General features: G+C 29.5%; 1 protein-coding gene across 2 annotated transcripts in view; it reads right to left on the reverse strand.

Moving 5' to 3' along the window:
* LOC132920172 (homeobox protein caupolican-like) overlaps positions 1-20588 on the reverse strand; it is a 64516-nt gene that overhangs the window by 19321 nt on the left and 24607 nt on the right. Inside the window, exons 1-2 of one of the 2 annotated variants that reach the window (XM_060982344.1) lie at positions 12111-12680; positions 588-911 (exon numbers count right to left, since the gene is read on the reverse strand). In XM_060982344.1, the coding sequence (XP_060838327.1) occupies positions 588-911; positions 12111-12170 (384 nt within the window). In that variant the 5' untranslated portion in view covers positions 12171-12680. Of the gene's footprint in view, positions 1-587; positions 912-12110; positions 12681-20588 lie in introns of those variants that run through there. The other variant, XM_060982342.1, reaches the window with a different exon arrangement.

The raw sequence follows: 20588 nt of genomic DNA on the forward strand, positions 1-20588 counted from the left end.
TGCATTGCTTAGTAGCAGATACAAAGTGGGTATCGGAAATAAAGGGCAACAACGCATCCCCCAAATATATTCCTCCGCAAAGATGTACCTATTCTTACAAAATACGACTCTCTTCACGAGTATTGCATTTCGGGAAAATTATAATTTGCATAAATAAACCTCTCTAAGAAAAATCGTATGTGCGTTAATGTCATTGTGACGGAGTCCATCACGTCATCGTATATAAAAGAAACGGATGAAATTAAATTCTCATTCGTTATACACTTTCCTGAAAATAAGTTTAGAAAGGATGTCAAATGATCGGTTTCTTTTCGGTACAGTTCTCACGATACTGTAGTTTATCATCACTTCGACGACGATCATTATCTATCTATTGCCTTTTACAACGATCAATGTTTTTGCGTTACAAACAATACAAACCGACATATTATTATCATAATAATGCATATTATAATATCTATATCATTATATTATCTGCATGATAATAATAATATCCGCGTACCTAATATAATATATTATACATTTAATAAATTCGCTTCCTTATTGACATTGCGTACACGCCATAATATTATAGTCGTAAAACTCACCAAGTGCGGGTAGAACGATGACGTGTCGATGCTCGGATACGGGTTCTGGTCGGTGGACGGGTACGGAGCGTACACAGCCGTTGTGGCCGGCGTGCTGCGGTGGCTGGCGTAATGCGGTGGCAATGACGCGGCCGCGGCCAGGTGGCACGAGCACACGGCCACGGCGGACTCGGAACCCGCGGTGCGGTCGCCCGACCCGCCGCCGATGGTGCCGGCGGTACAGCACGTGCCGCACCCGGCAGCGCCCATAACATCGGGCGATAAGCCGCCGCCCCCGCCACCGGCGGCCAACGGCGGTGATACCGACTCTGCCGTCATCGCGCTCTGCGAAAACAAAAACATAGATATTATATTGTTAGAATTACGTATAAAAAAAAAATAAAAATCGTAATACGCGTGATATTATAAATTATACCTAATACATAATATGCCCACCGGAGGTTTAGTTACTTGTACCTGTTATAATATTACTATCGATTTAAAAAATAAACAGGTACCTATTATATGTAATTTAATTACAAAAGAAACTTATAATAAAACTACTCGTATTAATATATAAACCAAAGTTCCTCTACTGAGAGCTGGTTTATTCATTCTGTGAATCGTGTCTTTTTTCTTTGCACACTTATTTTTCGATATTTATGAACAGATTATACGCAAATAAATATAAGAATAAAATTGATATAAAAACAATAATTAATACTACGAAACAAAATAATATGAAAAAGGCTACATAAATGATGCTATATATAATATATAACCTGCTATAACAACTTTAAAAATATCAAGACATCATTTTGGAACGTTATGTTAAGTAATTTAATTGAATAAACGGCATGTAATTAATTTTTGGAAATTTATAAAATTTGCCTAGTTGAAACGTAGTATAAATATATATTGCTGCAAATTACAGTACCACTTTATATTTATTAGGTATAGGTATATATTATATATTATATTATGATATGCACATATCGTGTGAGATATAGGTACCTAAAGAAGGGAATATGATAGACAAGGCGAGTCGCAGAGAAACAGCGATCGATTTTGAAAAGAGTATAGAAACTATCAGACGTATCTTCATTGTATACATATAAATATAAAATATACTAATAAACCACGTGACACAGAAAAAGCAACAGTGGTAATATTATAATGTATAGACGATGAGTATATAGTCTTAAAAGAATTATGGCGATACGCAAATGACTCTAGCAGACCCAAACGAAAAATATTTAACAACTTAAGCAACTAGATATTATCCTTTAGATTTGTGTAGGTACCTGTATCATTTCCATTTAAACGTAATTCCCATTTTACCTATACAATTTGATAATTATGATTATTTAATGAAAACGGTATACAAATGAAATGTTGAGAGAACAATATCGATAAGTATCTATACACAGTTCATGCTTTGATATTATACATAGCTTATGGGGAATATGAATTACGAAATACTCGTGACTTGATGAGGGGAGGTAAAAGTTGATTATGAGTTATGACAGCTGCAGGTTTTAATCAAGAACCGCGGGGGAAAAAACGAATGCAGGCATAATAAACATATTATTAAAAAATATTATATTATACGTGACGACCGATTTAAATTCGTCAGAGAAAAAAAAGCGCAACTCATAATAATAATAATGTAACGTATTGTTGTCGCAAAAACGAGTTTGTATATATACAAACACATAACAGCTATATACACTACTGCAGGTAGGTACACTGTCAGCAAGCTGTCAAACAAAACCATCGTAATACGCTCACACACATATATTATATATATATTTGCGCGTTATATAATTTCTGTACAGACGCAGTATGTATGCAGCGTACGGCCCGTCGTTTTTACGCAAAATCTACGCGCGCAAAGGAAATTGATACGTTTCGTAACATTAAACGCCATCGTCACCTCGGTTTAGGTGTGCGCACGCATAGTATTACGACGGGCGGACAGTCCCGTCTGCTGGCAGCGGGCGTCTGTCGTCGTATAATTATTTTAATTGGCCATTCGATACCAGAGTCCGAGTCCGCGTGTATGTGTGTGTGAGGACGGTGGCGAGTAGACCGGTTGTGAGGTGTGAACCCGAAAGCGCTTCGTCGGGTTTTCAAGAAAGGTTGTACAATACATATATATATATATATATATATATGCGTACTTACGTATATTAATATATTATATTATTATCTATATCTCGTCGTCGTCGTCGTCGACACCAACTCGACCGCAAAAACCAATAGACCGGAATGACCGGGCGGCAGCGGTAGACAATAATGAAAATATAACAATATATTATTATATATATTATGCAGTGTATAATATGAGAATAAACATACGCACACCTTTGGCTATTTATTATATATATACGCATAGATACCTTACTGTACGGGCCGCCATAATTTTTTTATATAATATGAATATAATATATAAATATTATTGCTTACTACGACGCGGAACAAACGCGATGCGACGTGTCGGTTCGATGGTAACCATCGGCAGGTGTCGGTGCCCGTGTTTTTTGAAACCTTTACACGATTATTTACGCGCATTAATATATTATAATTCACTATTATTATTTAACAATATTGTCATAGCACGCGAAATATTATCGGTTACCGATGCACTTCAAACACGCACGCCGGTAGAAGAGTATATTATCATTATAATAGAATCTATCTAGTATAGGTATCCAATATCCATATATCTATTATAATATTTAGGTATACGCGTATTAATTGTAGGTACATATACTTATCGGAAATTGGGATTTAAATTTCGTCTATACACACGCGCACACCGTATATGCGTAATCATCATTGAACGCTGGCATGTCGATAATCGATTGAGTCAGTCCGTTAAAATTGTTATATATTATACAATTATTACAAAATGGATAATATCGCGTATACCGGACTATGATTCGATGAGCATTTGCCCGCGTTTTATTTTTTATTTCTAGCGACATAATAACAACTCGCCGATCGTATTATTACTATTATTATTATTATAAACGCACAAAACTTTTACAATATACATATAATATTATATTATATTAATACACACACACACACACACATATATATATAATATAGATACATATATACACACGGACACCCGGCGTCAGGCTTGCCTATGTCCCGGACGCTATATATAATACTGTATGTAAACGGGTAGGAGGTCAATGGTGGGGTGTAGTAACGTAATAAAATTCTATATAATTTATACACGCAGTAACAATTCATAAATATTTATGAACCCGTTTTCGTGGGCTATATATGTGCGTATATACAACACACCACCACCGTGTGTATACGCGATGCGTTTGATCGTCGTACTGATAACAGCCATTATTACGGTTATATATTATAAATATATATTATACGCATACATAATATACATATAACATAAAATACCCACACGCGTATATTTTAATATATATGTTTTTTTGCACTCTACACTGCTGCTTGCGCTCTCTATTATGCGTACCTATATATTATTATAAGTGTGCTAAAATGCGCTTTTGTTAATTAACATTTTCAATAGTATATAAACTATACATAGAAATATATATATATATATATATATATATTCATACATATATAATAAATTAAGTGTACTTATGAGACTTATAAGTTGTATTACACACTTATACGAATATAATACGACATCGTTGAGGTTGTCATGCGGAACGCGTTTTAATTGCAACGCGGGCGATAGGCGAATTTCACCAGGTTATCAATCAACTACATTGTGGGTAAGGGAAAACTCGTGTTTTTGACTATATATATATATATATAATATGAATATAGTATAAGAAACATGTGTCATAACTCATAACCTAGTCGTGCAAGAATAGCCATCGCCCTCCCCCACCAATCTTCTTCATAATTTCCTAGCTCGAGAGTATATAAAATATAATATGATATTGTTTTTTTCGTGAAATATTTTGAGTTGGTTATTATATATAAAGATGGAAAGAGAAAGAAGAAATAGAAAGAGAAAAATATTCTCCCGTGTATTTTTTTCCGTCTCTTTCCGAGAGAGCTGTTGACACATTGTTTACATACTTAACGTCCCACACGACATGAACGAAATAATATACGAGCTTATTGTTGGAAAATAATAATATTAAAAAGTAGAAAAAAACGTTGACAAGATTATCGTATATTATATACATATATATATAAACACGGCGCTGCGACCGTTTTTTTACGATTATTTATTATATTAATATATTATACTTTTTTCTACTCTCCTGCAATATACGCATACGTTTACCTCACCGCCCCGATGGCTCTCTCCGCGGGTCACCACTACCATCCAAAATGATTAATTTGCGCCGAAATAATTGGTAACATTAAATTTATATATACATATTTTATAATATATCTATATTATATATCTAAATATTGTGTTCGACCACGGCGGCATATAATAGATAACATCGTGTTTAAATATACTGAAATAAAGAGTTTTCGAAATATATAATTTATACATTACATTATACATCATATTATAGTAATATAGATTGATATTATAATTGAATATTCGTTGGGTATATAAAATAAAAATATAACCAAAACTACGTGTGACACGTCGCGCGTCGCCCTTATTGTATTCTATTAACACGCGAAAAACAATAATAATTAAAAGTCGCATATCCTATTGCCACGAAAACAATGAAATAAAAAAAATATAGTATACACCTTGCTTTATATTATAAATATATGTATAATAAATTGTCGGTAGCCGATCGGTAGACCGTGAAGCTTTGGCTGCTGATTTTTGTACTTATATTTTATATAACCGCAACTGCGTACGTATAAAGTATATATATATATATATATATATATGCACAATGCAAACTTACGGTAGACATTGTGTGTAAAGTAGGAATGCAATTAGTTATAGGTAACTATTATACATTATACTGTGCCTGCAGCAGCTCGAATTGCAAGTCACGAGCGACCTCGTCGCATCAAATAGACTCGAGAAAAACGACTCTTTCAATATTGCCGGCTAAACGATGTCGTTGAAGTATTCTTATAATAGTTTAATGTATAATTTATTGTTCTATATGATTTATTACACAACAAAGAGACTAATAATTTTATATTTATTGAAACAGAAGAAAACAGAAAAACGTATAGCAATAACCACCACCAAGAGTGAAAATATATTTTTATATTGTATTTCCTATAATATAGTAATTTATTATTACAAAGTGATCCACCCACTTTTTATTCTTCAGTAACGTACAATTATTCAATTTTTTACAGAATTTAGGAATTTTAAAATTTACATAAAGAATCATATTTTCAAATTCTTGATATTTGGTGTACTATTACAAACTGACTCAAGAATTTAAAAATATGGTCATTCATTAAGAATATATATATAATAGCTATATATTAACATTCCAAAAATCAGAATTTGAATAAATTCATTATTAAATGAAAAATGGGTGTAAGTATGCTTGGTGAATCACTCTGTATATTATATATACAATGCGTATACATGAGCGGTTTGCCGTAACGAAGTTTCTATCATTTTTTTTTTTGGGTTTAATACTATTAATTGCCAAAAAAAAGTCCAAAAATTATCTCGAGCCGTTATTGCTTCAGTGAAAAGAAACCTACGACGATTCTAAATTGAGATAATTAGTAATTCCCACGCTAAGAATAAAAATGTTTTAATTAAAACCCATAACTTGTCAGTAACTGGCGCGCGCGTGTGATGTAAATACATGTACCTACTATATACCTATATGTGCCAATGCATGTTATTTTCGGTAATTAAAAAGATACGTAGCAGTTTATATTTATTTCTATATGTACAATATATAGGTATCTATATTACGCGAAAAACAAACCGTAACAAACTGTTTTACAACAATTTCCCATTAGAACTTCAACCCAGCGTAAAACCGGAAATCATACGAAAATCATATTTGTCAAAACAATATAATAATTAATTGTATATTTTTTACGCACAAAATATGTACATAGGCATTATGCACTTATATTAATAAATTCAATTTTTTGTATTCAGAATGACGGACAGTTTAGAGGTACCTATCCTTAATGTTTGAACATATATTTATTGTTTATACTACATAATATATCGACGTATCTAATAAAATATTGTATAATCGTAAAAAGTATAAAACCATCATTTGGGATCGTGTAAATCTTATTGGTTGTTGAGTTATTAGTATATAATTTCATTGCAGGTATACATCTCTACATTATGACATTCGTGGAAGTGGAAGCGTGATTTTATAACGTTGCATATCGTTACGATGAGTTCAAAAGATATGTATAATATATTTCAGCCTTGATGTCTGTTTTTCTTGTCAAAACCATATTACATTATACACATATCATTCACGTTCTATACAAGTGATGTACACGTATGTATCAATATAAACAATAACGTTTTATTTCAAACAAATTTAATAAAATATTTTATAATACCAAGAATCTACTTTTTAAAATTATTAAAACTTGCTTCTATATTAAAATATGAAAAAAGCTCAGTTCTCGCAGTGATAATTTCTCTCCTTTAAATTTGATTAATTAAATATAAATATTTATACATAATATATTATTTATTTTAATTATTTAATTAATTTCTATTTTGGTTAATATTTTACCCTAGAATATTATAAATGTATAGAGTAAAATCACTTACAAAAAAATCTTCAACGTATGAAATTTTCTTTATATAATTATGTATTAGTAATTTGTTAGAGAAAACATATATGAAGCTACGACGGCTCATACGAATTTCGTGGATTCAGTTAAAAACTTAATTACATTAACAAATATTATGTTAATTAATTACTTTTATAAATATCACTATTTTTAATTGAAGAGAAGCGACGGTTCCTCGGAAACACTCAAATAGGCATAGGTAAATGTATAACCATTAATTTATACTTTATTAGGTAATTGATTTAAAATTATTCACTTTATTGGTAATTTGTTAAAACAAGAGTTTTATCAATACGACCTGCATGCATTATAGTTGTATATACACTGTACATACATGTTTATATTATAGTATATTATATATATATATAAATGTAAGTGCGTAATTTAGTTTTTCTCGTGAGGTACATATTTCATATAAACATATAAAACGTCGATTATCACGAATCTTGTATAGACGGTTTATTCATGCTTGTCATAATATATTACATCCGATTTAAATGACGGTCGTGTAAAACATATAGTTCAGAGTCGTAAAAACGAATTTCAGACCTGCATATAACATAGTTTATTTTAATATTATATACGCTCTGTATGCACACGTACACACATACACATACATACTACAAATGAATTGGGAACATGAATTCCAATTAGAAAACCATAGTCCAAACCGATAACGGCCGACGTTTTATTAACACGGCGCAGCGGCGTTTGCGGTAAACAACAAATGTTCCTATCCGTATTAGTATATATATATATACATTGTACATATTATTAACTACTTGCCACTTGGCACTCATATAAATAGTATGTAATAGGTAATTTAATTAGACGGCACAGCCTTTGTGCATTACAAAACGTTGATAAAAAAATAAAACATAAAATAATAAAAACGAGCAGCAGCGCACCCGCGGAGAGTTTACAAACATTTTATTTTTTTTAAATTAATAAGGTCATTTTTATGCGGTAGCTGATATTAGTATAATGGTATAATAAGTTGTTTTTTTTTTTTTTTAACAATCGTCGTTATCTGCGTTCGTCTATCGCGACGGTGGCTGTGCCGTTGGCGCCACACATGGAACCCGCGTCAGTACAACCACTGCAGTCTACTTACAGTTGTGCCCAGTGTACCCATAGGTATACTGCAGTTATATTATTATAATGCCCATCGACGGCGGTAAAAATACGGATTTTGACGAAACAGACTCTAACTACACGATGAGCATGTATACGAAGAACACGGCAGTATCGGTGGGGGCACAGGAGCCGAGGAGGTACCTACCTATTTATATCATATATACCTATATATATACTTATAAACCTACCTTATATACGCGTCACGACGACGAAGACCGTGGCGCCGCGCGCGCACAATATCCGATTTCATCTGCTGCTGCACCCATTGTTGTCGTCGATTATAATAATATATACATGCAGGTATTATATATATATATATATATATAAATATATTATATATACGTATATGCGCGCACAAATAAGGGGGATAGGTACACTCTCGCAGTGGGTTTTCGCGCACTAATCTGTCCCAGTGTCCGCGTGCATTGTTTCAATCGTTGGCGCGCTAGCCGATGGACCAAGAGAGGTGGAAGTTAAGTTAAGTTAGGTTTGAACACTGTCGCCATACATACAATAATACAAATTTTAAATCTTGTTAGTGTCCCAACCTGACTTGGCTCAAAAAGTAGCTCCAAATCCTCAATCCTGTATACGTAAGACATATTTATAAATATATCTATAATAGGAATATCATGTACATATACTATATCATATTTATACATTTATATAATATTATTAATGGCAAACTTCGAATAAGCTCAAATTTACATTTAAAACACCATTTTAAAACGATATATTGTATCTTTTAAACCTGTCTTTACATTATAATGTTTCAAAAATAATAAAATTTAACCTAACCTACTTGACAATAACCTACATATTATATACTTATAAATGACAGTAACTGAAAATATACCGAAAAAACATATAATCTACAATAGTTATATTTACTGCTAAATTGTTCTGCTTTAAAACCCCCGAGACTTGTAAATCATGCATTTATCACTATTGATATAGTTTAATACCAATATATTCTATTATATATATATAGATGTATATAATATAAACATAATGTAATATAATTCAAGTTAAATTATTGAATTTTTCGATTATCTATATCAGCGTCCTATATATATTAATGAAATCACAATATTTTATTGTACGTAAATATACTATATTATATATTATGTTAAAAGCGGTACAATGAGTTTTTCGCAAACACTATTATAATGATTAACCACTTTGGTGTAGGTAAATAACAAGCAGTTTATTTATTGAGTTAATAAATAAATCGATTAGGGTGGGTTGACTGTTCGTATTAATAATAACGCTTGTTCAACCTCTGACGATCGTTAAGGAAACATTGCACTCCCCGAAAGTTACTTATACAATTTTTAACATTGTTGTTACAAGTTTTATAGATAAAAATAGGTGTACCGTTTTAACCATCCCTATTTTAATCATCGTTTATATTATCATTATTTTATTTAATTAGCATATTCTATACCTGCCCTTTCGAATATATTACAATTTACAAAGCTCGGGACTTCATTTATTCAACTCTATCCCTCTCTCTCTCTCTCTTTTTGTATACATGTAAAACTATATCTCGAATTAAAAATGCAATAAGCCTTTTCAGCTCACCCTCGCAATAAACCGACGTGGTGTATGTAACACACTAACATAATATATAGGATAGCGTTTGATAACTTTACGACACCTCAATATGCACGTGCGTCCTTATATAGACACACATTTTATTATACAGGAGTAAATATTATATATACATAATATTCTGTAACTTAATAGATGTATGTACATATTATTTATATAATTATATGTGAAAATATGTTTATAAATCAATGATAATATGGTTGATGAACTAGATGGATTTAACAAGTTAAAAAATCTTAATGAATATTTTCAAATTAAGACACGGAAATTTTAAGTATATATTAAACTATATTACAAAGTATCATGTAGGTACCTGTATATTTCATTAATTATTAAGTTTTAATTGATAATTATTAACTATAATAACGATTTAAATTTTATAAAAGTGAAAATATCAACCTATTTCTATTATAAGAATTTCAAACAAAAAAATATGATTGTCTATGATAAACGCGTATATAGGTATATTTAAAAAAAAATTAAACAGACTACCTATCAATAAACCTAACATTAATTAAGCTTTTTTGTTTAAGCAATGTGTTATAATGTAATTAGTCAAAGTTTTAATGTAGAGTCACCTTACGGCAACCTTGTGAGATAACATTTTCCGATATCAAATAAGAAATAACAAATTATTCATAATCGATAATTAGAAATAGGTATATATACTATATGTATATAATATATATAATATATATAGATTGATATTAAAAACCAACATTACATCTTATTAAATTAATGATCAAATTTGTATTTTTATTAGTCTGCAAACTATATATACATATCATAATATTATCATTATACTTATTATTTTATTTTATTTATAATTATAGGTGTACCTATTTATTAATTAATCAAGTCCATTAATTTACAATTATGTGTTTTAAATTCTCAATATACAGGTATAATGTTTATAATATAATATGTTTTTATATTTTCAAGTCCTATTTATACACGTTGTCTTGTAGTTAACATTGTATGCAGTATTATTAAGTCTATAGACTATACAGTAATTAATCCATTTAGGATTTGAGATATTAAATACCTTTGGACTTTTTTTATAATTTTATAGATTCCGAAATTCCGTAAATATTATGCTTATTTAATATTATTTGTTTTCGGATATGATTATAGCTTGTTATTAGCTTTGATAAAACAATGTAGAAACCGTGTAAATAAGATGTACTTATGTGAACAGTGATCAGTGATCACATTGATCAGAATAAGAGACATTTAAAATAAAATAATTTAATTAACACATTAGACCCAAAGTTATTAAGAATCAAACATTGAAAAATCATAAATATTTTATGTAAATAGTGTACAATCTTCTAACAGTAAATAGGTAGGTATAACCTAATAGTAGTAAGTATAATTCGAGAATTATTTAGTAAATAACATACTAAAACTCATTTTAATTTAAAATTAAATAAAAAGAATGCCGAATAGTTAAACGATATAGTTATACTATAACTGTTATATTCATAAATATTCAGGAATTTAAATTGACAAATTACTAATAAATAAAATAGTTAAATGTAATTTATCCTAACATAATATATGCCAACTAAAATAAATATTTTTAGTTTTTTACTATTTGAACTTATTATAAGAAACTTACTTTGTAAATTAAAATTGTGGGAATTAAAAATAAAAGATTGATATAATAATATTATATTATAGTTAAACAAAAATATGTATAAATACAATGAACGTATATTTTATATTTTGGTTTAGATACCTACACATATACATTATACACCTACCACGCGGGTGTCAGAAATTGTAATAATAATTTAAAGCAGTAACGGTTTACACATTAATATCTATATTAAATTTTTCACTAGGATACATGAAACGGTTTCAATCTTAAAAAGTACTAAAGTAATAAAGATTAATTTAAGTGCACGTGAAGAGAAAATATGACCATAAATTGTAAGCTGACTGTAAACATATTATGATATATATGATGAAGAATAATAAGAATACAAATATTAAAAAACTATAATAATATTATTACGATGGCACTATAATATATTTTGTATCTCTTACCTGTTGTCCGGGGGTTGGATACGCGTAACCGAACTGAGAATAAGCCGACATGGTAACCATTTGTGTTGAGTTGTATTTGTACCGGTTTGTGCAAATAACGCGTATAGGTAACAGATACTTCTGTATACAAATCGCGGAAGTATAAGTATATAATGCTATATTATACTGTTTTCGCACGCGAACTTAAACCGAGAGCGATGTATATTATTTACGACGGACCGAGTGATGGTATACTTGCAGGAAATCAAAATAAAAAACGACGTGCGAAAACGGATTTGAAAAATAAAACACGGTTCGTTATCTGATCTCCATTGCGTGGGCGAGAGGGTGGAAAAAAAATTCCGAAATCAAGCAATGTCACGACGACGACAACTACCCTCGCCGGCGTGGTCGAGGGGTGCGCGCGGGGTTGTATGCGACAATATTATAATGGTACACTGATGGTGATGATGTGTATGTGTATATGTATGTGTGTGCGTGTACGCGTTACAGAGTGTGAGTGTGACGGCGGGCGCACGCTCAATGGGACGCGCACGGTACGGTCTCTGGACGGCGACTGAACGACGGTTGCGGCGGCGGTGGCGACGGACCGCCACTCGGCCATCCCCACTCCGCACTCCACGTTCGGTCTTGCGACCCGCCCACCGGTGCCCGCGTGGACGTGGCCCGCGCCGGCCAATGGCTGAGCCGCGACCGCCCGCACCCCCACACTACCCCGATCACGATCACCAACGCCACAATGTTTGCGGTGTAGTTTTATTATTATGTGTGTGTGTGTGTGTTTTTTTTTTCATATACTTTTTTCCGATTTTATTTTATTGAAACACGGACGGACGTCGCCGAGTGCACGCGCCGTCTAAGCCGAGCGGCGGCGGCGACGGCGATCATCGCCAATAAATAAATTTGACAAACGCTTATAAATAGGTATTACATATATATATATATATTTACGTATACTTCTCGTATACATATCACGCTTTATACTTATAAATATACGTAAAGTAAAAAAAAAAAAAAAACCGCCACCGACGAAGACAATTTTCTGAAATATTTGTCTGCGCGCAGCTATATTTTATGTTATGTTTTATTTTAGCTATATTATATTAATTTAATACATTTCACGAAATATATAATGGCGTTAATTCTCCTACATATTAGAATAAATAAATAAATACTTACAGAAACGACTTGATGTTTATAGTTGTTTAGGTATATATAGTTTATTATCTGTGTAGTGTTTCCAATAATATATATTAATCTCTCCCACTCGCGGCAGTCTACTTCGATCATATACGTATATACAACATTTAAGTAGGTATATTCGATCGGTGGAAATTTATATTATTGTGTACGCGAGTACCTCCTATATACTTGCGCAGCGCTGTATTTATTTATATATACTCAATGAGCTGCACGACGACTACTATTTAATAGTATATATATATATATATATAGGTATACATAATATATATCTGCCGGCAAACGGTCGGGAAATTCCTTTGATCAGTGTGCAGGTATGTATATATAATATGAATATATGTGGTGAACACTGTACATATACTGCATGCTCGTGGGTGGGTGGTGGAGGTGAACTGATGAAGGTTCGCGAAGGGTTGTGAGGAGGAGAATACGACGACCTGCAGAGGAAATTATTATATTGTCAGACTCACGTATTTATCGCAGCCGACGTCTCCTTGTTGTCTTATTTATATATTATATAGCCCGCGCGTATATCTATAGGTGTGTGTGTATTATAGACGTATATTTTTATAATATTATTGCAGGCTGCAGCCTATTAAGTTAGATATACATATACACAATATTATATAGTTGATACATTATAAGTTATTTGAACCGGACTCTTCGAATGATGCGCATAAATTAAACTTTTCCGACGACGAAAAAAATATCAGCTATTATAAATAACAAAAAAAGTATTATGTACAGATATATATGTATATGTTTACCTAATATACCTAGTTAGGACATAACGATTAATATATAGTATATAATTGATATTCGATTTAACTAATTCTATTTTTAAATATATATAGGTGCAGCGTTAAATCCTATAATGTAGGATATATCATATACAACTGTAGTATTTTCTGTTATAAATAATATAGGTATAATTATATCACCATGGTCTTCTTTAACCAGAAAAAATACGTGGTCTCATCGAATGTCATCATCTGAATATAAATAAGTAAATTTATATAAATATAATCTAAAACTGCATAAATAGCTAGGAAACACTTATAGATATATCTAATATAATACACAGCTAAATATCCATTAAGAATATTTGGGCGTCCAAAATTAGATTCATACATCGATACATCGAACTTCTTTTTCCTAATATTTTAAAGACAAAAAAAATTGTTTAAGTTAATTTCATTTAGTTATAGCTCAGGTTAGATTATATAGGTATATATTGATATTTATATAATATATACATAGCAAATGACAAACAATGTTTAATATAAGTGTAAATAATATAGCAGCTATATATTAATAGCTGTACCTAAATCGAATCGTAATTATATATTTAATGGTTACTATAGTAACTATTATAACTGCTTTATATAAAAATGAAAATTAATATATTGTGTTTATAACTAATTAACCAACTTATAAACATTTCTAAATCATATATGTGCTAAAATGTCCTCATCAGTTATTAAAAATTATCTATTTGCAGTAGATAAATGGAGTTGTGTCAGTAATAAAGACTGTTATTATTATTATTATATAGTATATATAAACAAAAAATATTGAGAAATTCACAACAATATATAACTATACTTTTCGTATATTGTTCAACCAAATATAATAAATAGGGCTACCTATATCGAGTTTTTTCAGATTTTCTTAATGTTTATATAAATGCCACAGAAAAATGCAACTATATTTAAGTGATCTATAAATATTTATGATTATATATATATATGTTTCAAAACACCATTCATGAATTCTTTAATTTTTTATTTCATATAAATATTTTCTGTTTTAAAATTTGTTTATATATCTACATGTAAGGTAAATATATAGGTATATGCATATATTTATTTTAAATCATGAACATATAGAATTTGTTATTCAGACCATATTTTAAGTGAGTATTTTTGTCGCACAAAAGGATATTACATTTTATTTTGAGATTTTTAAGTGCCTACTTTAGAAGTCCCTTAGCCCTTAAAATACTAAACATGTATAGTATGCTATACTATTAAGGCATCACAATTAAAAACAATACCAAGTTATTAAATAATTTAATGACGATTTCGCAGAAAATATTAAAAACACCCATATTAGGTAGGTAAACATATAATAACTTCTATAAATATTAAACACAATATTATACTTATATTACTTCAGTGTAGCTGCTAATGATGTGTGTACCTAGCTATTATTAAATTAAATATTAATATGCCTGCTGTATATTGTATATAGACTATTAATAATAATAATAATAATACCCTATATAAATATTAAATAAGAAACTTAATTTAATTCTATCTATTTTTCATAACTTATTTACGTTAATTTAACTAAAACTCTTATTATCGGAGTATAATAATAAAATAATATCTATAAGAAAGTTGAATTAATTTTTTTAGTAATTAAATTACTTAGAATATAGGAGGTTAAATCATCATTATAGGAATAATTATCATAATTAGTGCAAATATTTGTAATAGAAACAATATAATATTATTAATATGTACCTATAGGTATAACTATAAATTACAAGTAGATATTGAGACATTGAGTTTATATCTATATAGATAGCACATCTAAAATTGATACCTATAAAATATTATAATTTCTCTGTATAATATAACTTTTACGCATGCACTATTATATAGTAAGACATATACCTACCTAAATTGAAATAATATTAATATAATAATTTCTGAAATTAAAACAATAGTTAGATCGAAGATATGTTGTTTTTGGAATAATAATAATATATTTATTTTTTTTTGTTTATCAGGTATATCGGTAATTTATTGAAAGTTTTTGATTTTGATGAGATACTATTTAATTTATGTTTTATTATATTATATTAGTTATTTATTTTGACAGTTAAATTCATATAATAAGGTATATCGGTATAAAATTTACATATATTTAAAAATATACAATTTTTTTTGTAATAATGCTAATTTTAATCAGAAACACAATTAAGTTTGTTTGCATAATTGCATAGTTAAATTTTTTATACAGCACTGTATAGAATATTATATTTCGACATGAGTAGGTTTATATCTAAATATTATCTAAATCGTATAACGAATAAGCAGCTTATGATAATACAATCGACCTGGAGATAGTAAGTATATATTATAACTACATTTTTGTGTACCTATTTAGTACAAAAAAATTATTTCATTAGCATTATTATTTATTATCGACCAGTATATGTATACTGATGATACAGCTGCGGTACCAAGTACAAATAAAATCTGAAATGGGGAAAGTGGGCTTAATGTTTTCAAAAAAATAGAATATTGTAATTTGAGTAAAAAATTAATATATTTTTAATAGTGGCAAATTACACTTTTATCCATATTTATTGCGTTTTTCTTACAAATCTATTGATTACTTTGTCAACATCAATAGGTAAAACATGTACATAATATATGTCCATAAAGGGGGGAAGGGTTAAAATCATTTAATTATTCTTAATTCATGCGCCTATTTATATATATATATATATATATATATATATACCAACGTAAGCTAAATATTATCATAGACGCACGGAACATTAACGTAATAACGTCCAGGACGACCATATTATATATATATTATATAGGAATGTCAATCATCTAGAAATATAGTTCACTAAAACTGAATCAGTTTGACAATAATCTAAGTATAACACTCATCGCGCAATAATTTATATACATTCTCAATTCAAATATGTAGGTATATATTAAAATAAACATCATCATCGTGGCGATATTTTTGGAGTAAAAAGGATACGATTGTGAGCATTTTTTCCGTCGTTATTGTATTATAACGCGCGTGTATTAAACCCGATTTCGCTCTAATATCGACAAGGGAAAATCTACCGTACACGGCGCTATTGTGTAAAAGGCTTTTATTGTGTTACACTTAATTTTTTTTTTTAACGCATCTAAAATTCGTGTCCCCTTTTACAACAATGGAAAATAACTCTATTGAACATCACCAAATAACCTGCACGGTGCTACGGCATAAAGAACCGCGTGTGGAATCGAAAAGGATTTTTGAACTCGCCATGTAGAGCCGCAATAAAGGGTAGGTATATATACTTAGGTACTTATTATAATACTTGTATCTACCTGCGAAACTATATATATATATTGATACCAGACCGCAACAGATATATAATATGGTTCCATCGCGTCACTATATATACAGACGTGCAGTGTATAGATACGTTTTTCGACGGCCACACATAAAATTAAGCATATATACTATAAATTAATATATTATTACCGTATAGTATACACATATAACAATATTGTGCATCACGCGAACATTTCCAATACGATGTACAAGTGTGTATAATTTTTATATAATGTTTCGTGCCTTTTATCGCAATTATGAACGTATTTGTAGTACAAACATATTAAACATGATGCCCGCAACAATATACGTCTATATGTATGTAATATGTATATAGGTACTCGACAGTATTAATATATTATTATCGGGTTATAGGTATACGTTAATATAATTAACGATGAATATCAGTTTAATATATCATAAAGTATATTGATGATATATACGTTTTATACTATACCCATATGGGTAATCGAAACGATGATTATATAGGTAAACAATGCGCGTATGTATATTATGCAACAATATTGTATATTTAAATGTATAAATACGAGTATATATATATATAGGTACATATTATTATTATATATGTCGAGACGTAACAAATAACGCGTAACATACCACATATAGTAATCTATTTGTCATTATATTATAATGTATCTAAATAGTCATATAACGATATATGTCGGATAAGTACATCGGTGTAAACCTATACTTATACTCATTTATACCAGGAAAAATAAATTATAAATTAGCATGTAGAACAATACGTTTTAATGTAAACACGTTTAACAGCAATCAGCGTTTATGCTTAACAATATAATATTTAGTTTTAGGGAAACACGGACGCGCTATACTATATAGGCAACAATAATATAGTTACTATTATTATTTTATGTACAGTTTAATTGTAGTTTAATTATTTTTGTTTTAATTTCAATGCGTGCCTAATGCGCGGTTACTTTTCGTCAAACTTGTACACAAATAAATCACAATAATCCGTTTACAATGATATACGTATAGTATTATGAAATAATATATTTACCAGCAATGTATTATAGTGTACACAGGTAGGTGCATTTTTAATTAGCCAAAATATCCGTGGTATGTTTATATTATGGTGTATACAAATATATTTTTACTTCGCGACCTCTGATGTCTACATTGTATAATAATTGCTAATTACGGGTCTACACGTCAAAAACAAGATCATACACACGAAGATAACAACGTTATATTATAAAATATTATAATATGTAGGTGCACCTTCATCTATACCAACATTTTTTGTAGACAAAATGCGAAAAGAATAACAGCCATATTTAATTATATACATGCGTACACACTTTAACTATGTAAAATGTATACTATATACATAAATATACCTACATATTGTATACTCGTATATAGTTTACGGACAGTTAAACAAACGTTTTCAAACATGTAGGTATATGTGTGCATATATACACTAGATGATATTCATAAATGTAAATTGTATATATATATATATACCTACGGCATACCTATAAATATTTGAAACAATACCGTGAAGATATCTTAAGACAGTGTGGAGTGTGTGTATATTATACCTACTAACTTTATTCCGGACTATATTATCATCATGAATATTACTAGTATTATATTATTACTTCATATATGTACATTGTACATCACTATAACACGAGTATAACGTGTATATAATTAATTAAGTTATATTTATATATATATCAGGTACCATAATATAAGGTATTGTATACAGTATATAATATACTGTAATATACAAAATACGTGTGAGCCTATTATAGTACGCATCGAATTTCGGCTTGTAAAATGATAGTTTCAAAAAACAAAAATATCCGATGAGAAAAACGCATCGCGTTTACATAGACAATACGACGTGTATAACGCGTACCCTACCTGCAATAATACTTATGTATGATATGTTATTATAATTATTATTATGTTCGTTTAAAAAAAATAATAGATGAAATTATAAGATGAAGTAGATAGCGGTGAATATACAAATTGAGTACGCATTTGAGAAAAGCATAATATATTAATACCAATAACTATAATACGGAGGCAACTACGTGATATCATTTTATCATTTGTACAATTTTTATTAGATGAAAATTAAGGTTTAATAACAATGTAAAAATTAGAAATACTCAAACAGTTAATAGAGAAATTATATCAAACGAAAGTAAGAAATGATAGAACAAATGAAGTTGTTAAATTCAAAACAGATAACAAGATTTGAATACCGATCTAGGTAGTTAGGTACAAAGTTAATTGCATAAGTTATTACATTAACATATTTTAAGACATTATAATTTTAATTGTTTTAATTATTTGTTATTGTAAACAACTGGATTTTACATATAACTATTACTCGTTACATTAAACTAATTTTCAAAATTAACATTTTTAACCATAGGTACCTAAAGAACTTTTTGTTCCATACAGTCTTAAATTTGTAAAAATGGGAACGAAGATGGTTTTTTAAAGTTTGATGGGACTAACATATAATTAACCAATTTATGTTTTTCATTTTCGATAACTGAAATCAATAATTTTAAATTTTTAAACCAGAACCGGAATTATTTTTTTGTTTTCTATAGGAATTGAACTGAATCGAGAATATTTTAAGACCAATAAAATTATGGTTCAATAAAAATTACTTTTATGAGGTGAATTTGGTAATTTTCACAATAGTATATTGTTCTGGACCCAAAAGAGTTTCACGCGTTATCTCTCGAGAATAGTTCTCACAATAATTTTATTCGCGAGATTCGTATTACGTAGGTACTATAAAGTATATATATAGTAAGTATAACTGTATAATACGCGTATTCGATATTTGATTTTGACATGATACCTGAGTATACGATACAATCAGTTCACGAGATGCATTAAATATGTTATGGTGGTGTATCGTATATATCTAATCTACTTTTATTTATATCATATAAATTGATACAATGGATGCTTTTGTTTAAATAGTCTACGAAACGTACACGGGAATTTCACAGGGAAGTTGCCACGTTTACTGCTGCACATAACTTATTATACAACTCAAATAGAAAATATATATACTTATACTAGGTATAGTTATACTTAAATTTGATCGGTGGAAATATT

Source organism: Rhopalosiphum padi, chromosome 2 (assembly GCF_020882245.1).
Source record: "Rhopalosiphum padi isolate XX-2018 chromosome 2, ASM2088224v1, whole genome shotgun sequence".
Lineage (NCBI taxonomy): Eukaryota > Metazoa > Arthropoda > Insecta > Hemiptera > Aphididae > Rhopalosiphum > Rhopalosiphum padi.